At 37.6% G+C, this 19038-nt stretch overlaps 2 protein-coding genes across 2 annotated transcripts; one reads left to right on the plus strand and one right to left on the minus strand.

Annotated features, from left to right (window-relative positions):
* Positions 1-185: 185 nt before the first annotated feature.
* On the minus strand, positions 186-5441 carry ints15 (integrator complex subunit 15). Its single transcript, XM_088429775.1, has 8 exons — positions 5349-5441; positions 4671-4867; positions 4366-4587; positions 3706-3871; positions 2424-2701; positions 2087-2324; positions 1855-1894; positions 186-834 (listed from the first exon to the last, which is right to left on the minus strand). The coding sequence occupies exons 2-8, from the start codon at positions 4863-4865 to the stop codon at positions 597-599; spliced, it is 1377 nt and encodes a 458-aa protein (XP_088285901.1). The 5' UTR covers positions 4866-4867; positions 5349-5441; the 3' UTR covers positions 186-596.
* A 476-nt stretch (positions 5442-5917) lies between these two features.
* rgs11 (regulator of G protein signaling 11) lies at positions 5918-18724 on the plus strand. The gene is made up of 17 exons (XM_088428888.1): positions 5918-6084; positions 7229-7325; positions 7479-7529; positions 10248-10354; positions 10453-10504; positions 10643-10701; positions 10797-10873; positions 10948-11029; positions 14206-14274; positions 14923-14946; positions 15033-15094; positions 15364-15477; positions 16150-16265; positions 16373-16460; positions 16532-16670; positions 17771-17853; positions 17944-18724. Exons 1-17 carry the CDS (start codon positions 6022-6024, stop codon positions 18062-18064), a joined length of 1404 nt encoding a protein of 467 aa, XP_088285014.1. The 5' UTR covers positions 5918-6021; the 3' UTR covers positions 18065-18724.
* The last annotated feature ends 314 nt before the right edge of the window (positions 18725-19038 follow it).

Consider the following 19038-nt stretch of genomic DNA (forward strand, 5'->3'; position numbering starts at 1 on the left):
AGGCCATTTCATCTTGAAAACCTACACTAACAACACATTTTGTCTATTTGCACAAACATGTTAAAAGCCCAAACAATACTTTTATAGTCTATTACTAATATTCTCTCCTTATATGGAATGACGTTCTGTTACAGAATTGTCAAATATGTACTTGAGTGAAAATCAACACTGAGTACTTACTACTAATGTAAAACCTTTGTTTAAAGTTATTGATTTACCTCTCACAATACTGTTGGGTGTCATACCTGATGCAGTTGCTATGTGCCTGTCTTTCCAATGTCTGCTGAACAAGATGCAGCTTTCTAGCTAGAAATAAAACAGTGACCTCTAAAGGTTGGAGTAGAGCACAAAAACTAAAATGGAGTAAAGGGAGTAGTAAAAAAATTAAAGGAAGTAGTAAAAAAATATTTATTGGCCAAAAGTCATTCACACAGACTTTCAGAAGTCACTGTGCTTATTAACATTATAATACATTAAAACACTGTACAGTCACTTTCTCATACACGCAAGCACACGTTTCATGCACGCAAACACACACACACACACACATATACAAGAATGAGTTTAACTCACTAAAGAGGAGCTTTTTTCCATTTTCAGTGACTCGGTCGGAATGGAAATGGAATCCCAGTCATGAAGGGTTGTGGTGGGTACTGGGAATGGGAGGTGGGATGGGGTGAAGGATGCGAGGCCAGCGGCGTGTGGGGGGCGTGTGCTGGATGGATGGGGTGGGAGGGGATGGGAGAGTGGGAAGTGTGTGGACTGAAGGCCAGAGGGGGCGTGTGGATGTTGTTGTAGTACATCACTGGGCCTGACAACACCAGCTGGAGTAAACTGTCAAAGCAAACACACAAGTGAGTGAACACTGAAAAAGATACAGCATGTGCACATATTCACCTGTATGTGTTATATTGAAGAACTGATGTAGCTTTACGCTGTTGCACAGTTATACAGTGTTACAAATTGCTGTTCAGACAAAATTCTGAGTGACAGAAAAGATTCATGATGTCTTTTTAAAAAAAAATATGTGATGGGTAAATGGCAATTTGTGATGAGAAAATGTCTTTACACAAGATATTGCCAAATACGCTCATCTGTATCAGCAAGTCTGCTATTATTGTAGAAATTATGAATGTGATCAAGTTGCTGTGGTACAGAAAATTTGCTATTTATGTCACATTCTCTGAACCTGTGACAGGACCACTTTTGTACACGTATATGATTACTTTTATAATGACACAGGTACGAACACAAGTATAAACATAAAAAAAATAAATGTTTTTTGAGTTAGCCGGCTTGAGCTACAGTATATTCCCTAAGTGGGTAACATTAAAGGACTGACACTGATATTGGTTGACCAGTATTTTGTCAGCCTCACTTTATGTGCAGTGATATGAAAACAGTGTGTGTTGAATCAGAGAGAAAATGGTAGTAAATACGATAGAAAAGAAAAAAAAAAGTAAAAAAAAAAAAGTAACATCAAAAATGGTACTGGTCATTAAATTTGAACACTAGCTACTGAATAATCGCAGGTACAGGTACTTGTATTCAATGACAAGCTTAACAATGCTACACAACAGCATTTAAAATGTTTGCGTTAATATGTAACAAAATTACCAATGTATTTATTTATTAGCAGAAAAAAATAACTCAAAATCCAGAGACACCAAAGGACCCACTGCATCCAGACTCCAACCCTATTTAAATTTCATGTGCTCCGTGCACTTGCAGTACAATTTTTGTCATCCCCATGAGGGCATTGTTGATGAGGTGTGACTGTCATGAACATGTAGAGATTTCATAAATAAGAAATTGCAAAAGAAATTAGGCATAGAGAAGCAGCTGGTTTCTTACTTGTTGTGAGGCAGGCGTGAACAGATGGCTCTCAGGTCCTCTGTGAGAACAAAACATGACATGACAAGTTTACATAGATAAATTATAATTATTATTCTATTGAATTGAAGCAAAGCTGCATTCTATGGGGAAGTTTTAGCGGAAGAAAACAACGTTTGTCTGTGTTTCTTTAGGTCACATGATGTTGCAATCTATTTTCATGCCTTAAGTGTGGGCGATGGAACACACGCACCTCTCGAGCAGAGCAAGGCTCCGTTAGCCATGGCAACCTGCAGGGCTTGAGCCAGCCTGTCCAGAGCCAGCTGCGTTAGCTCATGTATGTCAGAGGCTGACGTGTGCGTGTGTTTGTCGGCCTGGTCCAATTGGCGGGAAAGGTCGGAGGTCAGCGAGGCCAAGGAGTCCATTTGGAGGAGCGCCAGGCGACCGAAAATGCCTTTTTCGTTGAGTATGTTTGGCAGCAGCATGAAGACCTTAAAAAGGAAAAAAGGCATCCATGATGGATGGGTTATGTTTAGTTCAAAAGTGTTTATTTCATGTATGTGCACACAATAAAAAAAGAGGACACTGACTTGTAGGACACTCAAATGGAGTGCCGAGAAAAGCCCTGCCACTTCCTGCTCACTCTCTGAGCTGCTGTGGATGGACGGCTGCTTCTTGTCCAGCTTGTACCCCAGCGGGGCTTTGACACACCACCGCACCAGCCCTCCAAGAGGTGTGACATCTAGTGAGCTGACTGGTTGACTGCCAGACAGGGGCGTATTCAGGAAGGTGACTAGGACGAGGTGAGGGTCATCTTGGATCCATGACACAATCATTTGTAGGAGCTCGAAAGGAGGGATTAGGTCCCCTGAAGGACAAAAAAATGTGTCAAATGGAATGGCTTAATTGAAAGAAGAATCTTGAATTTCAATAACAGTGGTGTGGATCTATCGTATCTTGATACACGAGGTAAAACATAATAAAGGATGATAGATTTTAAAGTAATCTTTTAAAATAAAAAATGATTTCAGACTTTGATAGTCAATACAAATACTTGCTTTAAGGTAGGGCTGCATGATTATGGCCAAAATAATAATCACCATTATTTGGGTCAATATTGAAATCACGATTTTTAATCATGTTAGGTCAAACGTGTCTTATCTTTTGCTTTTTTTAAACAAGCAGTATATAAACAAGGCTTCAAGGCATGATACTTACATATAATAATAATAAACTGAAATAAATAAATAAAGTAAATAATTAACTTACTTGCTGATTGCAAACCAATGAAAAAAAGTGAAGCCTACTTTGAACCAAGCACATTGTTTAATTTTAAGCAAATTTTAATCCATTAGCAGTCAAAATGTAGTTTTCTGTCATTTCAAACCATGTTTATTCCATTTTTTTCCAATTAACAGCTAGGATTGTACATATTAAGAATTAGGAGAGAAACGCAACGCCACTTCACGCTGGTATATAATTTATAAGGATGAGAAAAGCAGAAGCTTTTGTCATGCAAATGTGGGAAATAATGCCCCCTCGTGGTAGGATGACAAAGTGCTTGATTTGACATGTAAGGTATCGTGGTCGACTTTTTAAATATTTACATCACCGAGGATCAGCTTAATTAATCTTGGAAGCAAGTGACGCTATTAACCTATAAACACTTAATTTATTTACAATTTAATTTAGTTAATTTTAGTTAAGGTACCATTGTGTGTATCATTTCAAACTCTAATACAAGATGTCAAGTACTCATTAGAGATGTTTGTTTGTTTTTTTGGGGAAGAAAAAAATTGCTACAATATTAGAAAACACAGTATGCCATTTCTACATGTTTAGAATTTTGCCATGTCCAAATCTGGACTTCACCTGATGTGAAGTCGTAGAGTGTGGTAACAGCAGTGATGAACTGGCAGCAGAAGCGTGGACTGGCACTGTGGATGTTCTGTAAGGTAGGCACTGAACCTGGCATCATGCTGCAGTAGTCATCCACCAGCACCTGTGCCAGGCGCACACAGTACACACGGTGGGTCCTCTGGGAGAAACAACATGAAAAACAGACAGAGATGCAGCATTAAGAAAAATAAATAAATACAAATCATATTGTGAATTATTGTACTTTGAATAAGAACTTTTGTTGTTTCTCAGAAAATTATTTTCTGCTGACAATCTGTTAACACAAACAAAAATGCATGGTAACAAATTACATTTATTCTGACTACATCCTACAGTTGATGTGATGTACCACAAAAGAGCGTGCTATTCCATCTAACGTACAATAAAAAGTTCAATGAGGGCATGAAGTCTAATTTTTGACATTTTAATCGACCTTCACACCAAAAGTCAAAGAATATGCTTTTCACACGCTAAAAATGAATCAAAGGACTATCCCCCTAGTTCCACCCCCTCTGAAAAAAAAACAAACAAAAAAACTGAAAGCGGCTGTAGAAATTAAGCAGATTTGATTACATCAGCTCTTCTGTACAACAAGCATAAAGCAAGTGTGTGTTTTAGTAGTAAAATGCTCACCTGCAGCCAGGTGGCAGCACATTCTAAGATAGGGACTCTGCCTACAGCCACTGCCATGGAAACCAGCTTGCCCAGCAGTCCCATGCGGCTGTCATCTGCCTGGTTCCCTTGGAGGCCGAAGAGGGCTGAGAACATGAGCTGACGAACAGCATCACGGCTCTGCTCCTGGAAACAGCTGCACATTATCTCCAGAAGCTGAAGCTCCTGAAGTGCACTCATTCTCTGAAAAAAAAATAAAAATGTATACATGTTTATCAGCCATATTAAATCAAAATGGTGTATATTATTGACGCATCATGTCTTACCCTGGGCACTGCGCTTCTGTCATTAGGTGCATGTAGAATGAATTCCTCAACCAGTTCCAGGGTCTTTGTGTCCACTTGAGGAGGCTGTCTACCTGATTGCACCAGGTTACTGATGTAGATGTCCAAGTGGTAAAGCAGCTCTTTGGCGGCACTCAGCACATCACGAGGCAACAAGGACTGACGTATGTCCCCCATCGCTACCAGATGGACCACAAATTGAAATTTAACTCCACGTTTTAGTAAACAGAACCAGTCTGACTACTACTTTACACACACACGATTGTGGGTAGTAGATTGAAGAATATTATGATCAAACTGTGCTTATGTTTGAAAATGATACTATGGTCGGTGTGGAAATTTCTAGTTGGATGTGAATACTTGTACATAGTACACTGTGATATTGATGATGAATAGAAATAATATCTCTCGGTACTGTACACAGGATAGTAGAGTACATTCTTCTAAATATGAGAAATAAATATGTCGACATATTTAAGTTCACTTTTTTGAAAGTTTTTTAAAGCATGATCACTTTATGTACCACTGAGTTATCCTGCTTCGGCTAATGTTAGCAAGTCAAGCTAACGTCAACATTTTTCATTACACAAACGCAACCTGCACGTCAATTATTTCTGTAGTAGTAAAGCTAATAACACGTGAATTAGAGTAAGCTTTTACCTTGGGCGAAATTCGCAGAAATTGTTAATTTAAATAATGATGATTTGAAGAGTGAATAGCCTCGAAACGTCGCTGGGGTAACTTCCTGCTTGCTACTACGGAAGCTTCTAAGGGAAAAAAGTGCCGCATTCTAATTGAATTGCACGGTACAGAAAAATTAATAAATTGAGTTTATTTTTTAATATTAATTTGCCTCAGTAATTAAAAAAATAAGCAACACTTACAATATATGGAAATTGCTAAAGTAAATTCTACATATAAAGTAACACATCTCTAATCGTATGTCGTTTCACTGCCTTTGCATACGGTACAAGTTATTATTTAGAATAAATAGTAAGGATATAATTTAGAAAAAAACTTTATTTTATATGTAATATTATTATTCAAAGGAATACCCAAAAATGTTTGTTTTGCGTGAATTGTTTTAATAACGTCAACTGTGTATAAACACGCACAGTTGCATTTCCACTCTTGTATCGAAGATCGAACAGTTTATCCACACAAATCACTTTGCGGGCATTTTCTAATCCGCTTTTATCGCCACTGGGATGCGCGTGATGGAAACTCGAAAATCGTGCCCGCTGTTCTGCGCGTTCTCGACGCCTTCAGTTCACTCTCTCGCACTTGATGCTGTCCCACCGACTGAGAAGAGCCACCCCAAGAAGCTCACAAGATGACCATCAACACCTTGGCTAGAGGAGGCTGGCACCGAGAACAAATGGCATGCTTTCGAAAGGTACTAATGCTTGGCGTTCAAAACAGATTTGTTCACCGTTAGTTGCCCTGAAACGTATTCAAGAGTTCTCTGACGTCCCGGGCTTAAAATATTTGTCACCCAGTAAAATCAGATCGCAGTAATTCAGATGCATGACGGTAAAAATGCGGAATACAACAATACACAAACTCATACCTTGTGAGTTGGGTTAAATCAGTTAAATTATTTGCTATAACTCTGAATCCATGTAATTCACTGTTAAAAATAAATTGAAGCAACTTAGCAGATATGATTTTTTTTCCCAAATTTTATATTGTGTGACACATAGTGTTTGGTGATTGTATTCTTAGATTTTACATACCATTAACACCTTTAAGCTTTAGAAATTGTACATGATTAGAATCGTTTTAATTATAGTCTTACTTGCATAATATGTATTAATCGAATTGAATGAGATTGCTATAGAAATAGAAATCAAAAATGACAATTTCCTTGGAAGTAATCGTTTATTTCTGTTTATTTAAAAATTGATCGTCAATGACTTTTGTAGAAAACAGATGCGAATAAATGCAGCATTTATCATGTTTACACTAAAACCACAGCAGTAAAAGTCATCATTGAAATATAACTTGTGTGTTATATGAGTAAGTTCAACTTGAAATTGAGCTTTTGCTCAGAGTGAGCATTTCAATCTGATGATTTAAGCCCATTGAGGTCTGAGGAGGTCACCAGATGGCATAAAGTTCACTTAATGGATGGGAATCAGACAGACAAGATGAATTGTCCTGTTTAGGTTTTGTTGTGGAAACTCTGCAGTGATCCTTAATATATGCTGCTAGTAAATTTGCTGTAGACATCAACCATGATAGTGGTCGATGGAAAGGAGTACATATTCTATAACGTTGTCATAAGGAACCTTGAAGGCTGGACAATGTGGAGATTGGCCATGTCTCTGCTATTTTAAAAATTTAGCTAATTGCCAACATGACCCCTTGGGATGAAACTGAATGTAACCCGGTTTGACTTCAGTATAATTAAACACCTGCTCTCATGAAAACAAGTCATAAAGGAATGGAATATTCCACCTGTGTATCCCTCTGTGTTTTATGTTCCGCATGGTATGTTGAACTTCCATTTATGTGTGTTTGTGTTTGTTAACTTCCAGATGGAGAAAGTGATTGTGGCAATGCAAGACCCGGACATGGGAGTGAAGATGAGAAACCAGAGACTCCTTATAACAGTCATCCCCCACGCCATGACAGGTGTGTGTATGTGTGTGTGTGCGTGTGCTTAGAACGGCCTGCTGCAGCATGTTTGTCCCAGCGCTCATGCATAATGCAACCATGAATTTGGGAGAATAGTGTGCTTTGCAAAGAGCAAGTTATGAAGTGTGTTCTCTTATCCCCACTTTGCAGGCCATGACATCATCGAGTGGCTCATCCACAAATACAACATTTGCGAAGAAGGTGAGACGCTCATTATATTGATCCCATATAGTCACCGTTAGGGATTTATAATCCACCAATTTACAGATTCTTTGCAAAAACCTATACTGTACTCAAGTAAAAAAAACTCACCTATTCACTGTTTTTGTTTCATGTCCAATGTCTAAAGTTTAAAAATGCATTGGTGTTATCTTCATGTAAACCAACTCTGTTACGAATCTCATTTAGTTAAAATAATTCTAACCGAATTAAGTAATTTCCAGCAATAAAAAGTTAATTATTAGTTTGGTAACTATTTTTTATGTGCAATTAAAACACATTTATTTACTTGCTGGAAAAGTTATCACATGTGTTCTCATAGCACAGATGACAACTAATCATTGTTCACCTTCGAAACATCACATGCCCAAACCCAGAAAACAGGAGAGCCGTGATTGGTTGTTATCCGAGCCTTGAGCATGAGTGTTGTTATTTTCAGTTGAGAACGAGTGAAAAATGTGTTTTAAAGTTATTTTTAAGTGAAAAATGACTTTGTTTGTGGATGAGACAAAATATTAACTTTTTACTGCCTAAAATTGCTAAAAAAGTTTAGTAGTCTTTAAATATTTAGTTATCATAATAATTTTTTAATCCCAGTAATATTTCAAAGAAATATTATCGAAGAAAAAACATCGACATAAACGGCACTCCTTGTTAGTGTTCGTATTAACATCTTTTCATGTCAAGTGCGCTCAGTGTTAATTTTATGCATTATAATACATTTTAATTCTGAAAATGGGTAAATAGGTTGAGTACCCCTGTAATATTTTCGTATAATTGATTTGACGAACTATATTATTTTAATGTACAATTACTAGCTTTAAAAACACATTTGACCCATTTGCTCTTGACTGAAAATGACTTCACATGTGCTCAAGGCTCAGGTAATATCCAATTACAGCTAGCATCTTTACTGGATTGGTCATGTGACGTTTATCTGAGCTGTGATTGGTCGTTACCTGACCCTTGAGCATCTGTGAAGTCATTTTCAGTTGACAGCCAGTGAGTATTTCTAAAAATATTTTTTGTACATAAAAAAAAATTGTCAACACAACTATGGACAAAAAAAAACTTTAACTGCTAAAAATGGCTAAATAAACTAAGTGTCTCTTTAAGACGTAGCTAGACAAATAAAGTGTTTTATGATATTGTATGTTGCCTGGATGTATTCCTCTTCCTCTCTTGAGTAGGAACAATCACATTTGTGTGTTGTGGCGGGCGTTGCGGTTTCCAGTAAACAGGAATGCGCCCTCCAGAGGGCACAAGTTTGATTATTCACCTGGTGACTTGACTTGATTAAGATCCCTTGTGGAGATTTTTTTACCCCTGGGAGACTTTATAGAACTTCAACTCAATTAGAGGTTGGACGAAAAAAAAAAAAAGTGGTGCACATCTAGGACTGATTAAACTACACTTTGTAGAGTCGACTTCACATGATCAGGATTTTTAGGCAGGGCACGATCGCCAATCAATAAGTTTGAAACTAATCGATAAATAATCACTGACCCGATCACAATATTGGGGAAATATGTCTATTTAATCATCAATCCTGCATAAATTGGCGACTGAGCATGAATAAACCAGTCAGATCACCGTTGAGTCTACTGTTTGCTAATGCTAATTATGATTTCAAGTGTCTGACTAAAATATTGAATTTGCAAGTTGTCTTAAACTTTAAAAAAGGTTTTGGGGAAAATTTTGCCAATCTTTCATTGGAACACTTTTTACAAGGCTCTGACCTCAAAACTTGGAAAATATGTGACAATCATATTTAAAACGGATTTGACTTCACAATCATAAGAGCCCTCTACCAGAAACTAGAGGTACAATTTGTCAAATCATGTGCAAATCATCTGACAATAATGCTGAGAGACTTCATATCAGAAAACTTAACATTCAGAACTTTTGCTAAATAATTGCTAGTCATGGTTTGAGCATAACGTTCTTTAAAGGTCAAAATTAAGTTGTTATTAACATATCTGGGCAACCACAAAGGCACTATTCTGCTATGAGAAAAACCTAAATTTCATGATTTACATGATCTAGTGGGCGCCCCATTCCTGGTCCTCCTTTTGTGATTGTGTCCAGTATTCCTTTCTTGGTCCTATGCATAGTCGTGGACTAGCAAAGCTAGAAACTCTCTGTTTCGTATTTTAATCAGACAGTTGAGGGTTAACTGAGGACTCTAAATTTGCGGTTGCGTTAAGTGTTGTTTACACGTTTCTGCCCTGTAATTGACTGTCGACTGACTTGCCCAAATCATATGGGACAGGCTCCAGCTTACCTGCAATTCTAATTAGTGCAAGCCCAATAGAAAATTGATGAATGCATTCCTATTATTAAAGTTGCAAAAATAATTAAGCAGAGGCTGTGACTGATTACGTTTGCCTGCCTCTAGTCCTTCCGATTTGATTAAAACTGTCAACTAAGTTTATTGTTTTGATTATAAATTGCAAAAACGTAGAATTGAAAAGTACTCATTTTGTAAGGTGATATTTTTGGTCGCAATGTGAGAGGATAAGTACTGTACAGTATATTACAAGCATTATTCAGTGTGATGCATTTGAGCCAATCTACAATCACTGTAATAAACACAATGTTTTAGCTAATGTATAAAATATATAATATATATTTAAAAATTGTGGGTCAGTGTTAAAAATGACGCAAAGTATTGATGCATCAAGTTGTTGACTCCTGCAGAGGCTTTGCATCTTGGAGGCATGCTGCTGAGGTTTGGCTACATTTACCCTCTCAAGGAGCCCCGATCGCTTGTGCTGCGTCCTGATGAATCGGCGTACCGCTTCCAGGTAGATTTTGCGTTCAAATCCTGGCCTGCAGTGACATGGATTCATTAGGACGAGTCTTATCTCCAGTCAGAACTGACTTAAAAACTTGTCCTTTTCAGACTCCTTACTTCTGGACCAGCACTCGGTGGCCTGCCTCCGAGCTGGACTATGGTAAGACTAAAAGTGTTGCTTTGACTTTGGCATTTTTTCAAGAAATGCTTTTTGTTAAGCTCCAAATTTTACACAAATATTTATTTGATGGGGTATGTATGGTCCTGATTTATTATTTTATATCATGTTTCCCATCAGCAATCTACTTGGCTAAAAAGAACATAAGAAAGCAAGGGGAGCTGATGGAATATGAAAAAGTAAGACATAAACCTTGCTTTGTAGAAAAAAAATACAGTTGTTTTTTTTTTTTTTTAAAAAAAAAGGTCAGACAGTCAACAATTATTAATTTCAGGAGCGTTACAGTCTGTTGCACAAGAGGATCAACCACACTTGGGACTTTGTGGTGATGCAAGCCCGAGAGCAACTGAGGTACACACATGCTATCCTAGCACGTTGACACTTGTATGCACACTCGGAACGTCACGGTGTATTTGTTGTGTAAGAGCATCCAAACAGAGGCGGAAGGCTGACCGCATCGTTTTGGAGTGTCAGGAGCAAGCTTACTGGCTCATCAACAGACCGCCGGTATGTTCTTGCTCATTGACTGAACCATCTTGTATGCTATGCCACTGAATCTTATGCTTGAACATGTTATATGCCAGTGCTAAAGTACGTTATGGATTATGAATGTGTCGTTTTTGGACCAACTTTTTCTTTATGTTGATGCCTTATCTTTTCAAAATGGTGCCCACCTCTGCTAAAACTGCCAACATCCTCAGTGGAACAGATCATGAAAACGTATTCAAGTTAGTTATTAATGAATAGGCAAAAGAAAAAATACAGGCACAAACAACGGGACTCAAATTTAACTGCAGGCATTAAGAGATTTTATACAGTATACTATAAATTTGATCCAAAGCGTTTCTGTTATGACTAGGATTAAGAATACATTTTCTTCATTCATTTTTTTTTTATGCCAGTGCATTTATTATGTGAGAGCTTGTGGGCGTGATTCGGTGGACGGTTGCATGGTGATGTTATGGCAAGTGTGAGCGCCTCTGCCATGCTTACTCCTGAGACGTTTACTTTGCTCTTCTGATATACTCAAATATTAAAACAAAACAACTCAGTTATAGTAGTTGGGTCATGCTACATTAATTAATCCTTTGTAAAGATATCTTGCATGGATTTGACACCGCCACCCCCAAAAAAGAAAATCATGGGAAGTTGGCTCATGGATCAATAAATCATAGGACAAAAACATTTGGGCAACCCTTTCTTAAGATATGATTTTATTATATAAAAGTGCCCATGTACAAATATTAAACAAATGTTGATTTTTTTTTAACATTATTACATAAAGATCTCTTCATAATGTGTATTATGATTAACCGCAATATGTACTTCTTGCTCTGTTTTGGCCTCACCGACTGAAACTGAAAACGGCAACAGCACAATATTGTTTGTCCAAGCCACGTGCGGAGAGGTCCGCACACTGTGGTTCTGATGTATCTCATTTGTAATTGGACCTTTGCCATCATATTCCCTCACCATTTCCATTAATATCCCCCTTCATCTTATTGCACACTAGTACTGCAAGCCACATAATATACTGAACTACTGTCATGTTGCGATCCTTAAGATTGCGGTATGTCACCTCAATTAGCACTGTTGTCGTCACAAAAGACCAATATTACTACCATCGTGCAGCAGCGCCGTTATTGCTCTCAGGCTAAGCTGCCAGTTTTATGAGCTTGGTTACACCATAAAGTCCACCTACACAGTCATCTGAGATGCAGTGAAGCAGGGGTGGCCAAGCCCGGTCCTCGAGAGCCACAATCCGGCCCATTATAGATTTTCCCCCTCAAGCGCAAGGTCTGTACGAGTCTGATAACGACACTGATCTAAATCACGTGCGTTGGTTGAGGGGAAACATTGAAAATAGGCTGGATTGTGGCACACGAGGAGCGTACTTGGCCACCCCTGTCGTAAAGGAACTCTAATATCCTGCATTTGCAATGATCACCAAGTAATAAATGAAGGATATACTAAAGACAATTAGTAAAGTATGTGTATTGAACATAGAGGCATCAAATAAAGTATACATACACGGTACTTTATTGAATTTTTGAATTGAGCAAAGTACCGTATTTTCCGCACTATAAGGCACACCTAAAAGCCTATTTTTTTTAAAAAAAGCTTATGGTGCGCCTTATAATCAGGTGTGCCTTATATATGGAGCAATATTGAGATTGGGATTTGTAGATGGGGAATGAACTGATGAAGTAAGCTTTACCTGTTTCTTTTGTGTGTTTACATTTGAACAAGGTTAGTCATATTGACGTTGAGTTATTATGCTATAGAGAGTTTAGAGTTATTATTATTGTTATTACTTTGAGTATGACTATATTGTGATTGAAAAAGTTTTAAAATATGTCATTAATTGAGGGTGCGCCTTATAATCCGGTGCGCCTTATATATGGAAAAAAATTTTTTGGGAATATGTCATTAATTGAGGGTGCGCCTTATAATCCGGTGCGCCTTATAATCCGGTGCGCCTTATATATGGAAAACGTTTTAGAATATGTCATTAATTGAGGGTGCGCCTGATAATCCGGTGCGCCTTATAGTGCGGAAAATACGGTATGTGTATTGGTCATAGAGGCAACAAATATTTGAACATTCATAACATTACAAGTGTGAGTCACTTGGCAAACAGATTCAGTTTCATTAGACTTCTGCTCTATTGTTCTTTAACCTTTGTGGACGTAATTTGTTTTGGCCAGTTGATACTGAGCAGCCAGGACAGTGATGTATCTAAGTCCCGTTGTTTTGTTTTATACTTTTGCGGTTTGCCGTCACAATTATTAAATAGAAGAAGGAAACGATATATTTTTATATTATATTATATTTATTTTATTACTTATTATATTTATTTATTTTATGATATCTATTTATATAAAAATATATATTTTTTAAATCAGATGGGACTGAAGCAAATTTCTTGAGATTTTCTCATCTTTGTTCGTAGTTAGAACAGTGTAGTTTTGTGCAACTTTATGATTCAAGGGCCTTGATACAGTTCCTACAATTACATTTAAGAGACGTGCAAGTCTTTTTCCAAACAAATGCTATTTTACATGTTTTCATGCATATCTTTAAAAACTGCACCGTAACCTAATATGAAAAGTCAGAGTAGGCCGTAATGTTCAGCTTCAATGCATTCTGCCTCCTGCATGAAATATTCAACCCATCTGGTAAAAGCTTCAGCTGACAGCTGTGGAAGAACACAGAGGAAAATCAGAACGTGTGCAGAAAAAAAAGAAAACTCATAAAAAGGAAAATCATCATATACATTACGTCGTTGTCCAATATATCACGACTCTTCAGATGTCCCATTCTGCTCCTTCTATCATATTTAAAGGAGAATTGAAAAGATGGAAAAAACAATATGAGGAGGGGTTGTGAAAGGGGAGGGGTGATGCTGAGTTCCTGTAATGTAGGGGAAGCTGAGGACAAATCTTTGGAGGAGGGACTCCCATCTTGTCTTGCCTTTATGAATTAGAAACGAGGGCACGGGCAAAATGAAAAGGAAACTTGGGAATAAAAAGTCTGAGGCAGTGGCGTGGAAAGCTCAGAGCGGGCTAAGTGCTCACTCACACGCATTTTGTCGTAACACACACAAACACACACGCTTAAAGACAAGCACACGCACACACACACACACTATTAATGTGCTGATGCTTTTTGTTTTCTTTCAGCCCGGCGCGCATAATGTGCTCGACATGGGTCTGGAAAGGCCAAGTAACTGCAATTTACGAGTCGCAGTGGTCAGTAAAGGCATCTTGAATTTATATTTGTGAAATGGAATGCTAATCTTTTTTAATGCTGTTTTGTTTCCTCAACTTTGCTGCCGATGTGTCACTGTAAGTGTTCACCCAGCTAGTTTATGAAATTTTGAACGCAGCATGACAATTTTGTTTTTTAAATACGGGAATAAACTATTAATACATATCTCTTGCATCAGGCCAAAAACTCCCACAAGTCACAATTTGATGTAGTTGAAAATGGCTTGCTCTTTCTAATAATGCAATGGTAATGGTTGCACATGTTTTGGGAATCTTTCAGGAATCTTTTGAAAATGGACTATTTGGAGTTGCAGGGTCTGAGAAAATCTAAAAAGAAATCTAAAAATCTAAATCCCAAAACAAATGTCTGTTTTGATGAACATTTTTTATGAGTAAATAATTTCATCAATAAAATGTCGACTAGGCTACTCTCCAATTAAGGAAAAAACGAAATATGAAAAACAGAGACTTAGAACTAATTTACAAAACTTCAATAAATATAAATATCACTAAGTATATGTCAATAATATCAATACATTTTTCAATACAGTACATATACTATGTATCACAAGCAGATTGTAATTATGAAGTTGATGTTTTCATCCTTTTTCTTGTATTTTGTAGATCTAGAATAGTGATTACTACAAAAGAGAGGTAAACATCGTATTATTTCCAGTCTTTATGAAGCATGTTGAATAAGGACTATTTTTAATCACATGCTTCACATGCGTATGTTACAGATTGAAACTTGCAGAAGGGCCCTGGGACGAAACCGCGTCAAGTCATCCATTTGCCTGGAAAGGTGTGTATTGCGCTAATGGAGGGACACAAGCAGACGTCGGAGTGAGCCATGTTCACATACACACATGCTTAAATGAATGTGAAATCTCATGGACAGAACTTTGCTCCTTCAGTACACATTCAGAACTACACATACACATAAGGCTTAGTGCTCTCACTCAAAGAGCTACTAATGGATGCTTCCTGAGGCAAGTTGGAATTAGTGCCCATTAACTCCTATGATCTGAAGCACTAATACAATAATGTGTGTGCGCATCTGTGTGTGAGCAGCTTTTTGAAATTCAGTGAGCAGTACCAGAACCACGATCCCATTATGCAAGGCTGCCTTCCCAGTAATCCGTGGATCTCTGATGACACCGCGCTTTGGACCATGAACGCAGATATGTGAGAGAATATACGCAGTCAACACAGTCTGAACACTAAACACGTTCCTTGTTGCTTGGTATGAGGTTTTGTTGTCGGTTTTAGGTGGGCTATGCAGTCGGGGGCTTATTCAAATACAAACATGGGACGCACAGTGGCAACTGTGTGCATCATCTTGAGCAGTTCCCAATCAATATTTAACAAATAGCATGAGTACACAATGCGTTTTTTTTTTTGTTTTTGTTTTTTAGATATTTACTAACGATTTTTATTGATAACCCTTGCTATTGGCGGTGAATCGGTAACAAGTCGACCCATGAGTAGTGAAAATCTGCTAATACATGATTGTATATATATATATATGTATATATATATATATTTAATATATATGTGTATATATGTGCACCACTGACTGTGCGGAGAATGTGGCGCCTGCTTGAGCGGTAGTCAATTAGTTATGTAACAAAGATAGGACTCTACCGTTTTACAGTTTTACAGGTACTAAAAATGCAGAAATGAGAAAAAATGCTCAAGAGATTCAAAAATGGAGGAAAACGCCGCATTGGGGAGTTTTTAGTTCTTCTAACATGGTTAAAAACTCTCAAAAGTTGAATTTGGAGGATGAATGGCTTTTTTGTGCTAAATGAAATTCAAGTCGATCATTGACACTTGATGTTATGTTCCTGCGAGTAGCGTTCCCATCCCGACACGTCTCCGCGTGGAACGTTGGAGTTTCAGTTTCATGGCTCTTCTCATAGACACCATGGGGAGACGGGAATTCATGACTTACCTGGAGAAGGAATTTAGTGGTGAGAGAATTTCCTTTTTTGGTGTATTTTGAAAACGTTCACTGCATCCAGTATTTTATTATGTTACCTTCATTCATACCTAACATTTGTTTTGTATCTCTCACCAGCGGAGAATTTGTGTTTCTGGGAAGCCTGCGAGGACATTAGACATGGAGAAAGTTCCAAGATCCCAGAAAAGGTGGAAGAAGTCTACAAGTAAGTAACACACTGACACCCTCACACATTTTAATGCGCCCCCTAGTGACAATGGCTCTCCTGAAAAACAGAAACTTCTTGGCACCCGGAGCTGCACGCTGGGTGAACATTGACAGTAAAACCATGGCTACGACTTTAGAGGGCATACAACGTCCTCATCGTTTTGTCATGGATGATGCCCAAATGCACATCTACTTCCTCATGAAGAAGGTTGGGGCTGTTTCAATAAAATCATGATAGTAGATATTTTTTTTGTGCTTTTCAGTGCTTCATTTAGAGGGTAGTAAATTATTAATTTTATTTTTAAAGTGAATCATTTCCAAAATTTTTTTAATTGAAAAAACTGAATTGAAAAAAATATTTTGTCTTCTAAATATAAAGTACATTTAAGCCAAAAATGCAAATTTGTCTTATATGTGGCATAGGGCTGCACAATTAATCAAATTTTAATCGCGATTACGATATTGCCTTCTACGATTAATTAAGCTGATGCTCTGAGATATTAACGTTTAAAAAGCCGGCTACTGTATGTACTGTAGTGTATGTCAAATCAAGCATTTTGTCATCCAACCACCAGGTGGCATTGTTTCGCACATGTTTGCATGACAAAGGCTTCTGCTTTCTCACCCTAATATGTTATTTACCAGTGTGAAACTGCATTAAGTTTCTTCCCTGATTCCTAATATATACAGTGCTAGCTGTCAATTGAGACCCATTTTGAAAAATCTGAATAAATTCAGTTTGAAATGAACGAAAATGATATTTTGACTGCTAATTGATTAAAATTTGCTTCAAAGTAAATAATTTGCATGGTTCTAAGTATACTTCATTTTTTTCATTGGTTTGCACTCAGCAAGTAAGTTAGCTGTGATGCCCTGTGTGCCATTTGTTTTAATTATTATTTACTTTATTTATTTATTTATTTTAGTTTATTAGTATTATTTGTAAGTATCAAGCCTTGAAGCCTTGTTTATATACTGCTTGTCTAAAAAAAGGGCATTACATAGACATGTTTGACCAAACGTGATGAATAATTGTGAATCGTGATTTCAATATTGACTAAAATAAGCGAGATTATTATTTTGGCCATAATCGTACAGCCCTAATGTAAAATAACTAAAGGTCAGTGGGTAAGAATTGAAATCTGAGGGTCATTGTTTTGACTCTTGAAATATTTTTACTCAGAACTCAATCTGGAAAAAAGAAAACCAAAAAACATTGTTGTACTAATTTTGCCTACCTGATGTCCTTGTTGGTATTATGTGTGTGTGTGTGTGTGTGTGTGTGTGTGTGTGTCCGCGTGTGTATAGGATTCGTATCCCAGATATCTTAAATCTGACCTTTACAAGAACATGCTTGCCAGAGCTATCATTCCGCAAGAGACAAAGAAAAGGTGAAAACTGGGATTCATCTTTGCACGGTTGCTTAAATTTGTTGCCTTTCCTTGTCCACTGACCAACACTTTTGCTCTCCACTTCTTCAGTGTGTTCCCCTTCATGAGGCGACAACGACACTCAAGCCCCTCCCCTGCCAAGGCCGCCACCCAAGAAGACAGGCTCGCCAAAGGGTCTGGGCAGGCAGGTACCAGCTCTGCGGCCGTCTGATGGCAGGCAAAAACTCAAGAAACCAAACAGGTCTAACTTGGTCTCATTCTTGTCTCTGTGGTCAACGTGAACTTTTCTGCTGATTCCATTTCCCTCCTACACTCCTCCTTGAGGGGAAATAATACAACACAACCTGCACTTTAAATTCCATCCTCATCTGTGGTAGCATTTTGTCTCCATCTTGTAGCACAGTAAAGAAATGTCCTTTCAAAAAAAAGTAATGTGTGCAAGCTGTACTTGTGGCAGCTGAAAAAAAAAAATCAAGTAAGTCGCAACACCCTGCAGAATATTTGTAGTGTGTATATAATCTGCCTGCCATCAAATATTTTGTATTTGATAATAATTATGGATTCACTGTCAACTTTATTTATTTATTTCGTTTGGTCAACATCTTACTAGGTGCCATTTTCGTTACTAAAGGTACAGATTTTGTGATTTAGGGGTGTCCAAATTATATATATATATATATATATATATATATATGCTTATCTGAAGTCTTGAACTGTCAGACTAGCATTTTCTGATCGACATTTTAAACTTTTTTTCGGAAGAAAAAGTTTGGGAACCCCTGATTAGTTTGCATCGTGTATGTTAATGCAAAATTATTTGCTTTGCTTGAGCACGTTTACACTCCAATAAATCATCCAGCATTCAATGTTATGCTCTGCGTTGTGTCATCTATTAGATGTTCACGTGTGTTAGAACACGAGTTAATAAACCAGCTAGCGAGACATCAACCACTTGTGAGGAATCCAGCAGTTTCATCTGCTAGACACTTAAGACCAACAAGCACCAGCTTGAAAAGGGCCTCTTATCATGCAAAACCTTTAAAAGGATATTAAAGGGTATTAAAGTACATCAAGTGTAGCATGGGCGATGAGACGTTACTAGGTGCAGTAGCTTCTTCTGGCTGACTGGCTCCCTCTACTGACTACCATTAGTCAAGTTTACATGCGCACTAGATTTGTGCACTT

This window comes from Hippichthys cyanospilos, chromosome 12, assembly GCF_059441005.1.
Source record: "Hippichthys cyanospilos isolate Australia breed blue-spotted pipefish chromosome 12, RoL_Hcya_1.0, whole genome shotgun sequence".
In the NCBI taxonomy this organism is placed as follows: Eukaryota; Metazoa; Chordata; class Actinopteri; order Syngnathiformes; family Syngnathidae; genus Hippichthys; species Hippichthys cyanospilos.